This window comes from Rhinolophus ferrumequinum, chromosome 6, assembly GCF_004115265.2.
Source record: "Rhinolophus ferrumequinum isolate MPI-CBG mRhiFer1 chromosome 6, mRhiFer1_v1.p, whole genome shotgun sequence".
NCBI lineage: Eukaryota > Metazoa > Chordata > Mammalia > Chiroptera > Rhinolophidae > Rhinolophus > Rhinolophus ferrumequinum.
Window position 1 is genome coordinate 73,500,717 of NC_046289.1, and position 16,051 is coordinate 73,516,767.

General features: G+C 43.5%; 1 protein-coding gene, 1 long non-coding RNA gene and 1 other non-coding gene across 4 annotated transcripts; 1 reads left to right on the forward strand and 2 right to left on the reverse strand.

The window, feature by feature from the left end:
* Positions 1–711: 711 nt before the first annotated feature.
* On the reverse strand, positions 712–7,811 carry PRMT5 (protein arginine methyltransferase 5). 2 transcript variants are annotated; one of them, XM_033107666.1, is made up of 17 exons: positions 7,557–7,811; positions 6,781–6,899; positions 6,387–6,472; positions 6,076–6,210; positions 5,620–5,732; positions 5,415–5,464; positions 5,049–5,212; positions 4,437–4,598; positions 4,198–4,275; positions 4,043–4,101; positions 3,836–3,958; positions 3,577–3,752; positions 2,923–3,032; positions 2,587–2,680; positions 2,296–2,412; positions 2,021–2,085; positions 712–1,245 (listed from the first exon to the last, which is right to left on the reverse strand). In XM_033107666.1, exons 1-17 carry the CDS (start codon positions 7,664–7,666, stop codon positions 1,093–1,095), a joined length of 1,914 nt encoding a protein of 637 aa, XP_032963557.1. In that variant the 5' UTR covers positions 7,667–7,811; the 3' UTR covers positions 712–1,092. The 2 variants fall into 2 exon arrangements, with proteins under 2 accessions (XP_032963557.1, XP_032963558.1); XM_033107667.1 differs by lacking the exon at positions 6,781–6,899 and having other exon boundaries at positions 7,557–7,676.
* A 210-nt stretch (positions 7,812–8,021) lies between these two features.
* Positions 8,022–8,094, forward strand: TRNAR-ACG (transfer RNA arginine (anticodon ACG)). The gene has a single exon. It is a non-coding gene; the product is annotated as a tRNA-Arg (tRNA).
* A 1,431-nt stretch (positions 8,095–9,525) lies between these two features.
* On the reverse strand, positions 9,526–11,237 carry LOC117023934 (uncharacterized). The gene is made up of 3 exons (XR_004423285.1): positions 11,076–11,237; positions 10,390–10,587; positions 9,526–10,285 (listed from the first exon to the last, which is right to left on the reverse strand). It is a non-coding gene; the product is annotated as an uncharacterized LOC117023934 (long non-coding RNA).
* Positions 11,238–16,051: the final 4,814 nt, after the last annotated feature.

Sequence of the window (16,051 nt, forward strand, 5' to 3'; positions counted from 1 at the left end):
TCCAGCCCTCAGTGTTTGGGACCTGGGAAATAAGGCTTAACAGGTATGTCTGGCCACTACAGCTCACATACCTTCGGTTCAGATCAGTGCCCCACACACCTCCCCCTTCAAGGGTAAACTTCAGACATTCCTCAGGTGACTCCTTGGATGTAGCAGTATTCTCAGCCCTCTGACCAGATAAACTGATGTCCACACCCTGAGACTTTCAAAAAAGTAGCTGGTTCTATTAATAATAACATGGAGAGTCAGAGGACCTAAGTTCCAGTCCGATTTTGAGTACTAACTTTGTATCATTGTACCAATTTCAAATACCTCCTCTGTAAAATGAAAAATTGGACTCGATGATCTCTTAGGACTTCAAACTCTAACCCTATTTTGTTAGAAATGCCTGGATGGGTTCCAGTTTCTCTACCAAAGGTAACAAAGGAGCGCAGTTCAGCAGCTCAGGAAGATGGAAAGCTGGCTTTATCCACTACCCCATCTTTCTCTGAGGCGGCAAACTATGCTTCCTCCCCAGACAAATGCCTAATCACAGGTCCTAATGGACAAGGCCTCTCTGTAGCTAGTCAGAGAGGCCTATACCCAGGAGACCGAGAGTCACCACTAAATAGGGAATAAAGCTAGGCCTCTGGGTCTTGGATAAGGACACAGATCTGAATACGCCTAGGTTTCAGTAAGGTGTGGGAAAGCAGAGTAAGGGGGCAGCAGGGCTTGAGCAGGAAAGGCCATAACTTCACTTTATTTATATTTCCTCCCACAGAAAACCATCAAAACAGGAAGAGATGGACAGGGAAAGGGCTGAAAATGTGCTCAATCCGCATGTTCTCAGGGCTATTCCAGGGAGCGCTTGAGGCTGAGTGCCTCTTGGAGTAGCTTCAGATCCAGCACTAAATCCTTAGGTCCTGGCCTGAAGTCTTCACAGATTGTTGGCTTGAGCCCTACAATGAATTCTGCTCCTTTGCCCACCTTGATGGAAAGCAGACTGAAGTGCTCCTCTGTGATGGGCAAGGAGAATGACAGCCCACAGATGTACAGCACCTTCTGTGCTACTGGAGCAAACCTGAAGCTGCTTCTGGATACTTGTAGGCAGAGCTAGAGGCCGATAGTGTATGAGCGGCCTGTGGGATTGTGAATAGCAGAACAGACTGGTGCTGTCACAGCCCACTCATACCACACCTTCTTGGAATTGCTGCATCGCCAGAAACGCACACAGATGGTCTGGCCTTCACGCACAGTAATGGGTTGCTGTAAGAAGAAGGACAGGGAGGTTCAGGGTGGAGTTTATATATGGCAACGTATTGAGCTAAGTGTGGAGATAAAATGGTAAAATATAGCATTCCAATCCTCAAAATTGATTTGAAGTCTTTCAGAATAATCAAAACTGAACAATCACACATTGAACAAATAATGTAAAGTGTGATGAGCACTGTAAACATGTAGAGGGTGCTAGATGCTATGAAAGCACCTATGAAAGGGGACGCTACCTTACTCTAGGAGGTCAGAGAAAGTTATCTGACAACAGAATGTTTAAGGAGACCTGGAAAATAAGTTAGCTGGGTGAAGAGATAAGCAAAGAATATTATAGGCAAAGGAAAAGAATATGAAAGCCTGATGCAGGAAAGAAGATGGGGTATTAGAGGAACCAAAAGATGGTCCATTGGACTGAGCAATGTAATGAAGGAGAAAGTATCTGGAAAGGCAGGCTAAAATCAGAACACTCCAAGTCTTACAAACAATGTTCAGGATTTTGACAGTGGGAAGGCAGTGAAGGGTTTTAAACAGGAAAGAGATAAGAGCAGATTTGAGTTTCTAAAAGCTAACTCTTGTTCAGGGTAGAAAATGGACAGAAGAGTAGCTAGGGGAGATGTGGGGAAGCCATGTAGAAAGCCACAGCAGTTACCCCAACATCTACAACTGGTATCTAATTATCAGAGCAGGAGGACATGGGTCACAGCCAAGCATCACTGGTAACCAAACAGCTGAAGTTATTCCTTAATGGAGTTTTAAAGGTGACTCCTACCTTAATGGGGAAAAGGATGGGAAACCATGAGAACATGCCAGGAGAGTGAGTCTCTGGACGGATACCTGTGAGGACAAAATAATGAAAAAACTGAGGTCTCCATGACAGCATTTTACCTTGGCTGAAGAGAGTCTCTTCTGTGAACACAGAAACAAGTCATCAAAGATCCCCGTTCACTGATTCCTGGGCTCCCGGTGACTCTAACTGAAACATGTACATAAGCTGCCCAGGTAGTACATGCTCATACCCCAGCATCCACAGCCCTGAACACTCACTCAGCGTGATGTCCTGATAAAGCACGGTCTCAAAGTAGCCTGCAAAGCCATGCAGCACTGTGTTCACTTCCACGGGAAACTCCAAGGTACAGTAGCGGTTGTTGTCAATCATAGGATCTGTCAGGGAAGATTTATATGGGTGACGAGGGGCCAGAAGTCCTAGACAACTTGGTAAAGCATGAGCAAGAACCAGTAAGGGAAGCCTAGAGAGGGTAGACCCAAGTCAGCAAGGGAAGAAATCCAAGAGGGCAATCTCTCACCCAGTCAGAGCACAGCCAGGCAAGAACCCACCTCTGTTGGGATGGCTGAAGGTGAAACAGGGCTGGGGCGCAGACAGCTGGTGGAAGTTGTGCAGCCGTACCACATAAGGCATCTCAAACTGGGCCTGACCCGAAAGACAGAGAGCAAGAGCTGAAGACAGGTAAGAGATACCTACTTCCTCAGGGAAAGAAGCTCAAGACTCAAGGACACAGAAAAAGATGAAAAACTTTTACTTCAACCACTTTTCCACACCCCCAAGTCCTCCTTCACTTCTCCATCTTTTGCAGAAAAGTAAAATAATTGAAGCTAATACAGAAAAAGAAAGGACTAAAGAGAGGAGTCCTCCAGAAGGGAGTGGCTCTTTACCTCAGGGTCACGGTCCTTTTCCCGACAGGCTCGGACCTCATTGTACAGCTTGGAGGAGGAGATAGGAGCCAGAAAGGAGGTGTACTCCCCAGGGATGCTCACGCCGTCCTCTGCAGAGCAGGAGCGCCACATTAGTTCCCAAGGGATGGATACGGTGTATCTGTACTAACAGAAGGCTCAAACCTCTCACGCCCAGGCAGCTCAGTGCTGTCACATTCCCAGGCCAACCTGCTCCCAACTCCTGTCACAGGGGATTCTACTTTCAGGTTAGGTTACAGAGTTACACAAGATTAAAACTGGAAGGAACCTAAGGTATTCTAATCTAGTGCTTCTCAGTTTTGGGGGGGGTCTCAAAGACTTTTGAGATCTTCATGAAAGCTAAGCCCAAAGTCTGTATCACAGCAGCTCAGAAAGCCCACAGACCTCAGGTTAAGTGTCTTCTCTAGTCCACTCCCCTCATTTTACAAATGTGAATACCGAGGTTCGGAGAGATTACTTCATTTACTAAGGGCACGACACAAGTCCAGCCCACCTTCCCTTAAACCTTGTAACCTCCTCCTAGGCTGCCATCCCGCCCAATTCCCCCCACCCCCTTGCAGCCTTCCCAGCTAATAATCCATTCCCCTTACGCAGTACACCCCAGCCTGGAGGCACCTTTTAGGAAGTGCTGGGCTCCATCCAGGCACTCAGGTGACAGTTCATTATCAGCGAAGGAGCCCAGAAGCTCACTGACAATGATGTCTGCTTTCTCAGGAGCCACCCATTCCCGCATGTCTGATGAGACTACTGTCACCTGGCTTCCCCACTCTTCAAACTGCCAGTTCTCTAACCTGAAACAGAGTAACACAAGTGAGGACCCTGACAAGAGAAACGTACTGTGAACAAACTTCCCAGCAAGGGATTTGCTACTCACGTCACCACAGCATTTGGGTTCTTCTCTACAGCGTACAACTTTATCCGCCGGTCAGCCTGCTTGGCTGCCCGCAGGGAAGCATTCACCAGGGGACCCCGGCCTGCTCCCAACACCATTAGCACCCTAAGAAAAAAGGAAGAGTCAAGATGACTTGGTATATAGAGAAGTAGACACACAAATCTCTGGGATTGTGGGGAGGGCACTCACTGGACATTGGTGTCCTTCTCCTCATCTGGCACTCGGTCTAACAGACATTTATAGATGGCCTGGGGGGAAAGAGAGAAGACCTCATGGCTGTAATCCTATCCTCACCTAGGTCATCCCGGCCCTGTGCTTGACCCAATCTGGGACCCACACTGCACCTGCTGGTATTGAGAGTATTTGATGGGGTCCTTTTCAAACACCTCATACGTCTGAGATTCCAGATTGTCCATCAGTGGCTGATAGGAGGAAACAGGCAAAGTAAGTCAGCCAGTTTCTGGCAAGAACAGTGCACCAGAATTCCAAAACCTTCCCACTGCCTCCTGAGCTTTGGTAGGATTTTAGGATACCTACTCGCAAGAGACCCAACCTCCCTCCTCTCAGTGTACTGCAGACCCACCTGGAGAGGGGACTGCAGATAGTCTTCATAGCCCTTGGCAAAGAGTTCGTAGGCATTGGGTGGAGGGCGGTTCTGGCTCAAGTATTCCAAGTACTGGAGGTAGGAGCAGAACTCCTTCTCTGAATGGTGGTTGGTGCCTGTGATGATGAACTGTACCTCCAACTGTGAGAGAAGCCAGACCATCAGACGCAGTCCTCGAACCAAAATTCTGGGACATTATTGTATCTTATAGCCAGAGTCCTAGCATACATAAAATAAGGCCCAGACCAGCAGTTCTCCAGATACCAATAAAAGCAGCACGAGGCTGCAACGAACTTATCAAGCCCTCCTATGCATATTAGCATCAGCCTGGCTCAAAGGGCCCCATGGATCCTCACTGTAACTTCTTAAATGGAACCTTCTGCAAAGTTCTCGTAAGATTTGGTTCCTATTGAAATGTTTCTGGGGCTCCTACTGCCATTTGTCTTTTCCTCTCAAGACTCCCAACTTTGCTGAAATTGCTCTCCAGAACCCAGAGAGGAAGAGTCAGCCCCACAGGAAAAAAGCATCATACATGTGGGAATAAGGCAAAAGGATTAGTTGGAGCACTTTTAGAACCCTTCTACCACCCACCTTCAGGAGCCGGAAGATCAGCCTCTGGTGCATCTTAGAAAGAACAGGAAATCCCTTCTTATTGGTCAGGAAAATGCTGGTGGGGAGAATGGCTGCTTTGATGGGCTCCCCAAGCCAACGATCAATGACATGATTAGATGGGAGGTCAGCCCCAATTTCAAGAGCTACACAAGGGAAAAGAAAGACCTGTCAACTACTGTTAGGAAAGAAGCCTTTCCTTGCTCTTTTGCGCAAGATCTCTTTACTCCTTACGAAGCACAGAAAAACAGCAAAATTGCCCAGCAGCCGAGTCTACATGAAACTCCTGATTCTTATTCACAGGAAGTCAGAGAAGGAATACCTATCCTAAGACCCCTGTGGACTTACCCACTGCAATCCTCTTGCTATAGTCACACAAGGTCCGGAAGTTGTGCCACCTGTCCAGAGTCAAACACAGAAAACTACAGTCAAATACATATGGCTCACCAATAACCATAGCCAACCCTACCAAGGAGGCCAACCCTACAGGTTCCACCTTGTACTTCCCCTCACCCTACCCTTTGCCTTCGTACAGCAGCAAAAGGAGACATACCACATCCACGTCTTCTCATCTCCACTGTACTCCTCTGTGTGTGTAGTTGGTGCATTCTCGATTATATCATCTCTCAGGTCCTCTGGTGCCACCAACGGTACCCGCATCCAGAACTGTACATGAACAAGTACTCTATTAAAACTCAGTGGGTCCAGAAAGCTTCCTTCAATTAAAATATCTCGATCCAGATCTCAAATTAACCCCTTTATATGCATTTGCCAATTTATGATTATATGTATGTTCTTATGTAAATATGTCTTGTCCCCTATTCCAAGTATAAATTTGTATAAATAATTATATATTCTTTATATTTTATAACTCCCTGCTCGCTACTTTTAAACAGGGGTAGGCAGTACTGACATTACATTTCTACCAAATGTACCCTTTACTGAATGGCTAGGAACAAGAAGGCTAACTACTATAATATGCAGTAGGAAAAGAGGCCCTCAGCCGTACCATGGAGGAGTGGTGGCCAGTGTGGATGTGGTTAGTCAAAACTCTGGCCAGGTTTGTGTTATCTTCCTGATTTAGGGGCAGCAAGAAAGCTGGAAGACCCAAATATGCTCCAAAATTCAGCTCTTGTAACATGGCCTGGAATGGAGATTAAGAGGAAAAGTTTAAGAGCTAACAATCCATATAGCTTTAATTGCATTATTATATCAGAGTTACTGAATTACAGGGGTGGGGGGGAAACCTGTTCTACCCACCCAGCTTGGTTACAGACCTGATCTTTAGAAAGATCCAGTGGAGAGGTCAAACAGTCTTACCGCCTCGGAGTTCCTGCGGATCTTCTCCACTTTTGAGTCTGGACGAATCCATGGAGAAAGCTTTCCCACAATTAGCGTATTCCAATCTGCACTCCCCCACCCAAGAAAGACAAAGACTGAATGAGGTTAGGCACTTTACTTGTTTGATTTCTAGTTCTTAAGAGGGAATAAAGTAGAGATAAGAGAAAAACACTTTTTCTATCATAGACACAGAATAGCCTGATGCAGATTAGGAAACTAAGGCTTTTAGCAGGTAAGCAAGGAGAAAAGAGTTATCTGTATCCTAAGGACTAATCAATATATCTAAGTCAGGAAAGGAGAATGAGGGCACTGATAAAGAAGAAGTTGTTACTGCCTCTAAGAATAATTAAGGGGCATATGGGATGGTCCCTACCCCTTCCTGACAGCAGTAGGTCTGATCGTGTCTGGGGGCCCGGTCGATTCTTAGCAGGTTCCTGAGTGAATTCCCTCTTGAAACGCGGGTGGAAGACAGGCATGCAGAGGAAATCAAACCTACAACCGCGACAGACCCAGAATTGTCATGTAAAGAGAGCAGCAGTGCCCAGAGATCCAAGCAACTGGATTAGGCTATCTGGATTCTGCACAACCCTTTCAGCTGCCATCATCAGTCAACCGACTGGACTGCTGAGTTCAGCTCATGTTGGGGCATATCACTTCCCCTACACTGTGCCTCAATTTCTCCCCAAAACACAACCACGGAAAACATGAGTAAGGTGAAAAGATGAAATGCAAACCAAGTAGATTTTCTACTCTACTATCACTGGTTTCCCAGGACTGTCACATCCAGATCTGCCCCAGTACTACCCATGCCTCCCCCACTCAAGGTTTATCTCTTCGCTCCCTAGCCCCGTAACACTTCCTCTCACTCTCAGACAATACACTCGCTCTCCAGGGCCCTGGAGGTCTGTACGCCCCCTTTTTGAGTTTACCTGACAACCCAGACTTTTAGGGTCAGAGACCACACGCCCCCAGTAAGTTTTTTTCTGACGCTCCAGGGCCCGAAGCTTCTTCCCTCAAGGAGTACGGGTTTCTCCCGCCCTCATCTTCTCCACTCCGACCCCCTCACCCCTGACTCTCGGGGATGACTAGTCTGCCCCTCTCCGTCGTCGAGTTCAGAGCCGCATCCCGCCCGGAATCCCAGGCCCTCACCCCTGCTTGGCCACAGCCCCCAGTGTGTCAGCTATTTCGGGAACGCAATTCAGGTCCCTGCCGCTGGACACGCGGCTCCCACCAGCACCTCCGACCGCCATCGCCGCCATCTTTTCCCTCGCGCTGTCCACGCCGGGATTTCTTGATACTAGCAGCCAATCATAAAGCCAGGAAAAAAGCCCCCGGAAGGCGGGACGAGTCGCCCTAACAACCAGAGCGTCTTCCACGGCTTCTCAGCGGAGAGGAAGGATGGGGAATGGCTCTTCCTGCCAATCCGCGGGCTGTACAGTGACGTGCGGCGTAGCTCCGGAATATCCACCAGTCCCAGGGTCTGGTTCTCTACGAGTTTCAATCTCCCATAATACCTCGTGTTATTCGTAAAATTTCGTTAGGGGACTACACGTCCCATGAAACCCTGCCATATAAGCTTGAAGTATCATCATCGAGGAGTCTTCAATTGTCTCAGGGCCAGTGGCGCAATGGATAACGCGTCTGACTACGGATCAGAAGATTCCAGGTTCGACTCCTGGCTGGCTCGTGTGAGGCAAACGGTTAATTATTGCAGCTCGTGCAATACGGCCGTGAACACCAAGTTTTAGATCTCATTACACTTTTTAAAGTTTCCTCATTATCTTCTCACGCCATTATTTTCAGGTCTAAATTTGATTGAGTTCTGCAGCCATTTTATGTCAGCTTCTCCGTTACCTAATTCGAGGGTGGTTCTTGTGTCACTACTCAGGTCTATGAGCCCTGTGAAAACTGGATTAATGGCTGGTGCTCTTAAAAGAGGCTTTGTGTGGGCCTTAGTATGTTATATTTGTAAATACATTGTGGCAACTCAGCTACTAATTCCTCGTGATTCTATATCTCAAACACAAAATGTAAATAAACACACACACACATTGTGGCAACTCAGCTACTAATTCCTCGTGATTCTATATCTCAAACACAACATGTAAATAAACACACACACACGCACACACGCGCACACACACACACAAACACACACACACACACCCGAAGATAGAGAAAAGGAATTCATGGTAAGCAGTTACAGTAGAGGAGTCATAAACTGCCAGGCGGAGGCTTCAGAGAATTTATACATTTTCCTTTGTCAGTACCTGCTAGAGGGAGATCTCTACATTTTCCTTTATTAATACCTGCTATAGGAATGGAAAAGAAAGACAGGAATGAAGAAAGGAAAGACATAGGGAGGAGAGCCCAGAAGTGTTCAGGGTCTGACAGAGAAGATGGAAAGGAGAACACGGTACAAAATGCCCTAAGCAGGAGGCGTTGACAGAACTTAGGGACCGACTGGCAGGGAGCCGTGAGGAAGAGAAGTCACGGTGATGCCCAAGGTTCTGATCTCTGTGTGGGTTAGACAAGCAACGAGAGAAGCCGATTTAGGACAATCCGGGTTTGGGTCTGGAAATGCTGAATTGGACGCCTAGGGGGCGCTGCGTAATAGAGAGTTAGATGAACAGTGACCTGAACCAGACAAGATTTAGAAATCGCCAGAAGAGAGGTAGTGACTAAAGTCCCTAGACTGAATGAGATCACCCTGGCCTGTGGGGGAGAAGGTCCTGGGAAGTACGGAAGGGTGTGTGTAGGATAAACTCTAAGGAGTCTTGGGTGCAATGTAAATGCCCCAAAAGGGTAAGAGTCCAAAAGCCAAAGAATTAAAAGGTCTGCGAAGCTTAAAGGGGTTGGAGGTGCTTTTGTCCCATCTTAGTCTTCATTTGACTCCTGCAGGTATTAGTATTATTATTAGACTTTATTTCTTAGACTTGTTTTAAATTTACAGAAAAATTGAGCAGATAGTACAGCAAGATCCCATATGCCTCGCCTCAGCTTTCTCTTTTATTAACATCTTAACATTGGTATGGTATATTTATTACAATTCATGGACCAGTATTGAAAACATTAATTAAAGTCCATGGTTTATTCAAATTTCCTTACTTTTTACCTAATGTCCTCTTTTTGTTCCAAGATCCCATCCATAGAGGATACCTTATTACATATAGTTGTCCTATCTCCTTAGGCTCCTCTGTGCTGTGACAGTTTCTCAGATGTTCCTTGTTTTTGATGACCTTGAGAGTAGTTTTTGAGGAGTTTGAGAAGTCTGGTCAGATATACTGTAGGATGCCCCTCTATTGGAATCTGTCTGATGGTTTTCTCATGATAGGCTGAGATTATGGGTTTGGGGGAGGAAGATCAGAGAGGCAAAGTGCCATACATATTATCGACATAATTTATGACTGTTGATATTGACTTTTATCACCTGATAGAAGCAGTAGTAGAATTACACTCTCCTCTCCCCTACTTCCATCACGTACTCTTTGGAAGGAAGTTGTTATACCATGTGTTTCCCACATTTAAGGAGGGGGGAGTTATGCTCCCCTTCCTTTAGGGTGGAGTATCTGCAATATTTATTTGGATTCTTCTCTGAAGGTCTTGTGAGTAGGTGGTTGTCCACCTGGAGTGAGTGAGTGTTCCTCTGACATTTTAAGAGGTAAAAAAAAAAGAGTTGTTGAGGAGGCTTGCTTGTTCTCTGCCCCAGCTGTGCCCAACCAAACTCTGCGTTCACAGAAGACTTAGTAGATGTTGTTTCTAATTATCTGGGTTGTGGACCATCTGTGCTTCTGGCATCTTCCTCCTGATGTCAAGCTGGTGGCTGCTCCGTTGGTTGTTAACTAATCCATCCATGGGTGAGAGGGAGAGAGGAAAATCTATAAAACAGTAATGTCAGTTTTGCCATCAGTTAAAATAACTTTCATCATAAAATAATTTTCAAAAGAATTTGTGTAAAAAGAGCCTAGAATTTCTGACTGACCTTAAAGTAAGTTTAGATGGGCTGGATTTCATTTGTCTGTGATGTCTTTGATTTTTCATTTAAAATGGCCTCAGCTGTATGGCAAGCATAATGCTGAATAGTTCCCAGTAATTCCATTCCACATTGCTCCCCGCCTTTCATACAGCACTTCCCTTTGCCTTAAAAAAACAGCATGTACTATAGGTCTGCCTATATGAGCTATAAGAGAAGCAGAAGGAAAGGACTGAAAAAGAAATAGAGAATCTTGTAAAGGACTCTTCCCAGGCATAAAGTCAAAGCTAGTGAAGTCTATCTATGCTCTGCTTCCGTCTGCTTTGCCCTCCATGCTGAACTCTTGTGCTCAGAAGCATGTGAATCACTAGATGTAGGCCTCGGCTGGGACGAAGAGAGAGAGATGGTAGGACAAAAGGGTAAATACCCTGCGTAAGAAAGAATGTTACTTACTCCAATAGGAGCCAGTGACCAACAGGCCAGAGCATTGGAAACTTTCCTGGAAAGGAAGGGGTACTCACTCCCCAGATCCTCCTCCAATGGGCCTGCCAGCATTCCTCACCTTCAGGCCCAGTTCTTCTAACTGATGCTGTTTCTAGGTGCTTCCAGCCCATTGTAAACCCTCCTTTCATCTTCCCTTGTGCTGCCCTCCTCCCTCAGCACTGGCCTCCCTCCCGGGGACCACCTTCACTCACCTCTGTGCCTGCCCAGCCAGTCGCACTCTTCAACACCAAAGTAATGGCCCGCTTGACCCTCCTACTGGTTCAAATTGCTGCTTCACAATCAAGGCTGTCCTCCAGCCGCAAAAGTGGCAGAGTTACTGAGGCAAAATAATCTGTGTGATTTGCATTCTCTTCTTTGTCATCTCTATTATACAGTATTTATCTGTCAAAATGGATAGAAAGTAAAAACTGTTTTGGAATACAGAAAAAGATGGAAAACTACCCAGTTTGTTTATGAAGCCAGAATACACCTAATATCAAAACCTGTCAGAAATAGCATCCCTCACTCACACACAGAAAAATAACCTTATAGACCAATCTCACTTATGAATATAAATGTAAAATACTACAATATTTCAGATTAACACATAAAACTCAAGAGTGCATTGGCATAATAATTATATACCACAACAAATTAGGGCTTATCTCAGGAATTTACACAAGGTTAGGTATTAGAAAATTTATTTATATAATAGATCAAAAATAATCCAAACAAGAAAAACATTTGATCATTTTTAAGAGCCACCAAAGAGAACATAAGTTAATTTCATTTTCTATAAACATTCTTAATAGTCTTAATATTCTTCATGTATAAATACATATATGTATATATATGAAGTCAACAATTTATGTAAAGATAAAATAAAACAAGACTGTCTAATCTCATCACTGTGCTATTTAATACTGTTCTGAAAAATCCAATACAATAAGACTGGAAATTAAAAAGGAATGGGTTACAACTTTTGGAAAGAGAAAGGCAAATTTGTCATTGTTTGCAGATATGATTGTATACATAGAAAATTCATGAGAATCAATTCTAAAATAATGAGTATTAATAGAATTCAGAGATATCACTTGATACAAGACAAATATAAAACGTATTTGTAGCCTTCTTATATACTAAGAATAACCAATTGGAAGACATAATAAAAATATCCTAATAACATGATAGTTAAGATCATGGCTTATGGAGCCAGACGCTCTGTTCATCCATTTGCTAACTATGTGAACCTAACCTCTCTGTCCTGTTTCCTCATCCACAAAATAGAAATGTAAATCTTGTAAAGCTGTTAAGAGGATTAAATTAGTCAATATGGTAGGTAAAGCATTTAGAATCTACCCTGCACATAGTACGCCTTCAATATGCACTAGCTATTTTGATTAGCATTTTCCCCATTCACAGTGATTACAATAATGCTATCATAAAAAAAACTTAGCTGTAATCTTACTGAAAAATGTGAGGAAACTGCGTAGAGTACAAAATTTTGCTGAGAGGTGTAATTAAAAAATGGAGAAACAAGCCATGTTCTTAGGGAAAAAAAGGACTCTTATATCGGTTCTTACCCAATTAATTTCTCACTTTTACAATTCAGTCACAATTTTAATGGAATCTTTTGTTATTTGATACAATGATTCTACCATTAATTTGCAATAAAAAGCAGACAAGAAAAGCAAAGAAAAATTTTAAAAAGAGAAGAGAGGAAATTTGCTCTGTATTTTTAGTCCTTTACCTGAAATCCTTTATGAAATAAACTATATTTAATAAGTAAAGCGCTACAATGTGCAATTGACACAAGAATAGACAGAATAAGAGCTAAACCAATAGCCCAGAAACAGACCAGTTGCATGTGTATTATGTGTGGGATTAAATACATGAATTTAATTTGTGATAATAACAACTAACATTTATTAAGCCCTTATTTTGTGTCAGGTTCTATGAAAAGCACTTTACATTCACAAGAACCCTGAATCTTCGTAAGAACCCTCTGAGGTAGGAAGTGTTATTCATCTGTGGGTAAAGTTGCTAAGTGACTTGCCATCCTAAGAAGGAATTTAGATGGGATCAACAAACTTAGGTCAACTGACTCCAGAGCCTTTGATCTTAACCTTAAGACGTTATCTCTATAATTTTCCTTCTAGAAAACTATCCTAGACAATCTTCACAAACTATGACAAAGATTAAGAGAAATGCTTAGTGTGGCATTTTTAATTACAAAAAATGTGAAACAAGTTGGATATTCCAAAGGCATATGATTAAATAAATCATCCATGCAATGAAATCTTAGGCAGCCATTAAAATCAATGTTGTCAGAGAAAATTTAATAACATGGACAAATGCTCATGATATGCCATTAAATGATGCTGATCACAAATTGTACATGCAGAATGACCTCAAAATATGGGAAAAAATTGTATTTTCCAAATTTTCTATGATCATGTTTATATTATGTGGGAAAAATTTTTTTAATGTGTGGAAAATCTCAGATCTCTGCCTGGTCTTTCTGCTTGTTTAAATCCTTTTCTTTTGAAGGCCCCCTCCTCTGTAAGCTCCTATAGCTGTCCAGTCTTCAGCAGTCACTCTTACCTCATAGCAATAATGTAATAGTCCTCCTAGGTGGACTGATATTTATGCCACCTGCCAGGCACTTTAAATGTATTATCTCACTTAATCCTCAGGACATGATCTTGTGGCGTAAGAATTTTTAATATACCCATTTGGTAGATGAGAATACTGAGGTTAATTATCTTGAACAAAGTTATGCTTTGTTCAGGCATAAATGAAGGGCCAGAATAAGGATCCAGTTCTTCTGATCCCCAACTCATTGCTTTTTCATTTTGGAATGTTTCCCAAAATGTGGCCCAAGGACCTCAGGGTCTCCCCGAGACCTTTTTGAGGTGCAAGAGGATCTCCTAAATGTCTGCATGAAGTCGGATTTTCTTTATTCAACCAAAGCCACATATCACCACAGAAAGCAGGTATGAGAATTCAGTTGTCTTCTATTAAGCCAGATATCAAGATTTGCAAAAATATAAGTCACCTTTCTCATTAGGTTTTTTTGTTTTGGAAAAAAGAGCTATTTTTCATTAAAGTGTCTTATTTATGTTAATATGCAATGAGACCTGAAGAGTTGTGAACAATGACAAAATGAAGTGAAAATTACAAAATACTTATGAAAAGCAAATCGAAATCATCATACAAATTGGCCTGGCAGGATGAGAGGAGCGGCAGTTAGGACAATTTGCAGGGCCCCAAATAAGGACCTGAGTAGGGTGGGGCAGTGGCAGGGGAAGATGCCCATTGGCTATGCTGGCTGGTCTCATGTGTGGCAGGACATTGGTGGTCTCCTGGTTCAGGGCCTGGCCCCAGATTTGTGAGCCCAGAGCCTCCATTTGTCAGTAGGCTCCTATGCCTCCAACTTCCAGCAACACTCACCGGAGACCACTATTTGTAGTGCATTGCCAGTGTACATGGAGGACAGTACTTTCTAGCTGCAGGGATGCTGCAGGGATAGTCCTCTGAGGCATCCCCTTCTTAGAGTCAGGGATAATCAAAGCAGTAACCACGATGTTGCTTGGTGGGGCGTATGCATGGACCCAGGGCTTCAGAGGGTCTCAGGTCAGTAGGTTCTGGAGTAAGGCTGCTTGGATTCATATCCGGACTCTTCAACTTAAAAGCTTTGTGACATTGCACAACTTACTTGATCTCTCCACACCTTACTTCACTTCCCTATTTGTAACATGGAGATAATAACAGTACTTACCTCAGAAGTTTGCTGTGATAATTAAGTGACTTAATACATGAAATGTGCTTAGAACTCATGTCTGGTACTTAATTGTTTCAAAGCTCTTGTTTTATGGAGCTTACAACCAGGCCTTGTTCCTGCCCCCAGTGTAGACCCTCTCTCCAGTGATCTAACTCATATCTCCAATTCAGTGTCTCTTTCAAACAGGTTTAGGACTGGAGCAAAATCAGAATACTTGTGAGATGGTTACTTTTACATATGTCAGCTTGACTAGCCTATAATCCCGTTATTTAATCAAACACGAATCTAGGTGTTGCAGTGATGTGCTATAGATGTGGTTAACATCTACAATCAGTTGACTTTGAGTACCCTTGATGTGAGTGTCATCTAATCGAAGGCCTTAAGAGCAAAAATAGGTTTCCCAGAGAAATTTTGCCTCAAGACGGCAACATGCCGTACAAATTTCTGACTTGCAAGCCCCACAATCACGAGCCAATTCCATAAAATAAATCTTATTTTTTTATATTAGGTTGGTGCAAAAGTAATTGCAGTTTTAAAAGGTTAAAAATAATTGCAAAACCACAATTACTTTTCCACCAACCTAATATATAAATACATATAATAGGTTCTGTTTCTCTGGAGAACCCCGATCTTACTGTTTAGATAATGCTTTTTTCTAAACTCTGGGCTGATCATTTACTTCGGTTACACGTTTTCTTCAGCCAAGCTTAGTACATATAGGTCTAAATTTTGGTTGTATTTTTGAGACCAGGACTTATTTAGCCACTTTGCCTGGACCTCAGACACCTGAATATAAAGCATCTTTTAGGGTAAATTATTTCTACAGGTTGCTAATCTCATGCATGATGAGTCAACCCCTATATTTTCACTGACTCAAGATAGAAGGAGACCCGACCTGTCAGTTCCTTTAATAAATCCTAGCTCAGATCATTCAAAATGGTAATGTTAAAAGATTCTTCATGGGGTGAGGGGCCCCACAGGGAAGCTGGACCTCAGGGATTCCCCTCCTTTGGGGACCATCAGGCTGATCTCTAAGGGGTGGTGGGTTTCCTATTTGTGGTGGCTGAGGAAAAATGCAGGGTTATTCCTCAGGAGAGGGGACAGATTTTATTTGTCTGAGACACCCAGTTTCCCTATGGAGAACAATCCTATTTCAATTTCTGGATGTAGTTTACTTTGCCTCTCATTATGGAGGAAGAATCAATAAAACTTGCTTCTTGATCAGATGTGGTAAAAGACTAGTGAAGAGAGATATGACTGTAAAAGAATGAAGGAGAGGCAGTAAATTAAATCTTTTCTGAAAAATGTGAGGGGGAGAGGGCAGCTGAGGTCCAAGATGCCAACCCTCAGCAATCACTGTCACACAGCCCCTCAGCTTGCCTTCAGGTCTCCCCTTCCATCTAT

What these genes read in the sequence shown, in the direction of transcription:
- PRMT5 (XM_033107666.1), bottom strand. Translation starts at nt 7,666, where the DNA reads ATGGCGGCGATGGCGGTCGGAGGTGCTGGTGGGAGCCGCGTGTCCAGC. An exon ending in GGGGCTGTGGCCAAGCAGGG is followed by an intron (nt 6,900 to 7,556) that starts GTGAGGGCCTGG and finishes TCGCGGTTGTAG; the next exon opens with GTTTGATTTCCTCTGCATGC. An exon ending in TGATCTTCCGGCTCCTGAAG is followed by an intron (nt 4,599 to 5,048) that starts GTGGGTGGTAGA and finishes CTTCTCTCACAG; the next exon opens with TTGGAGGTACAGTTCATCAT.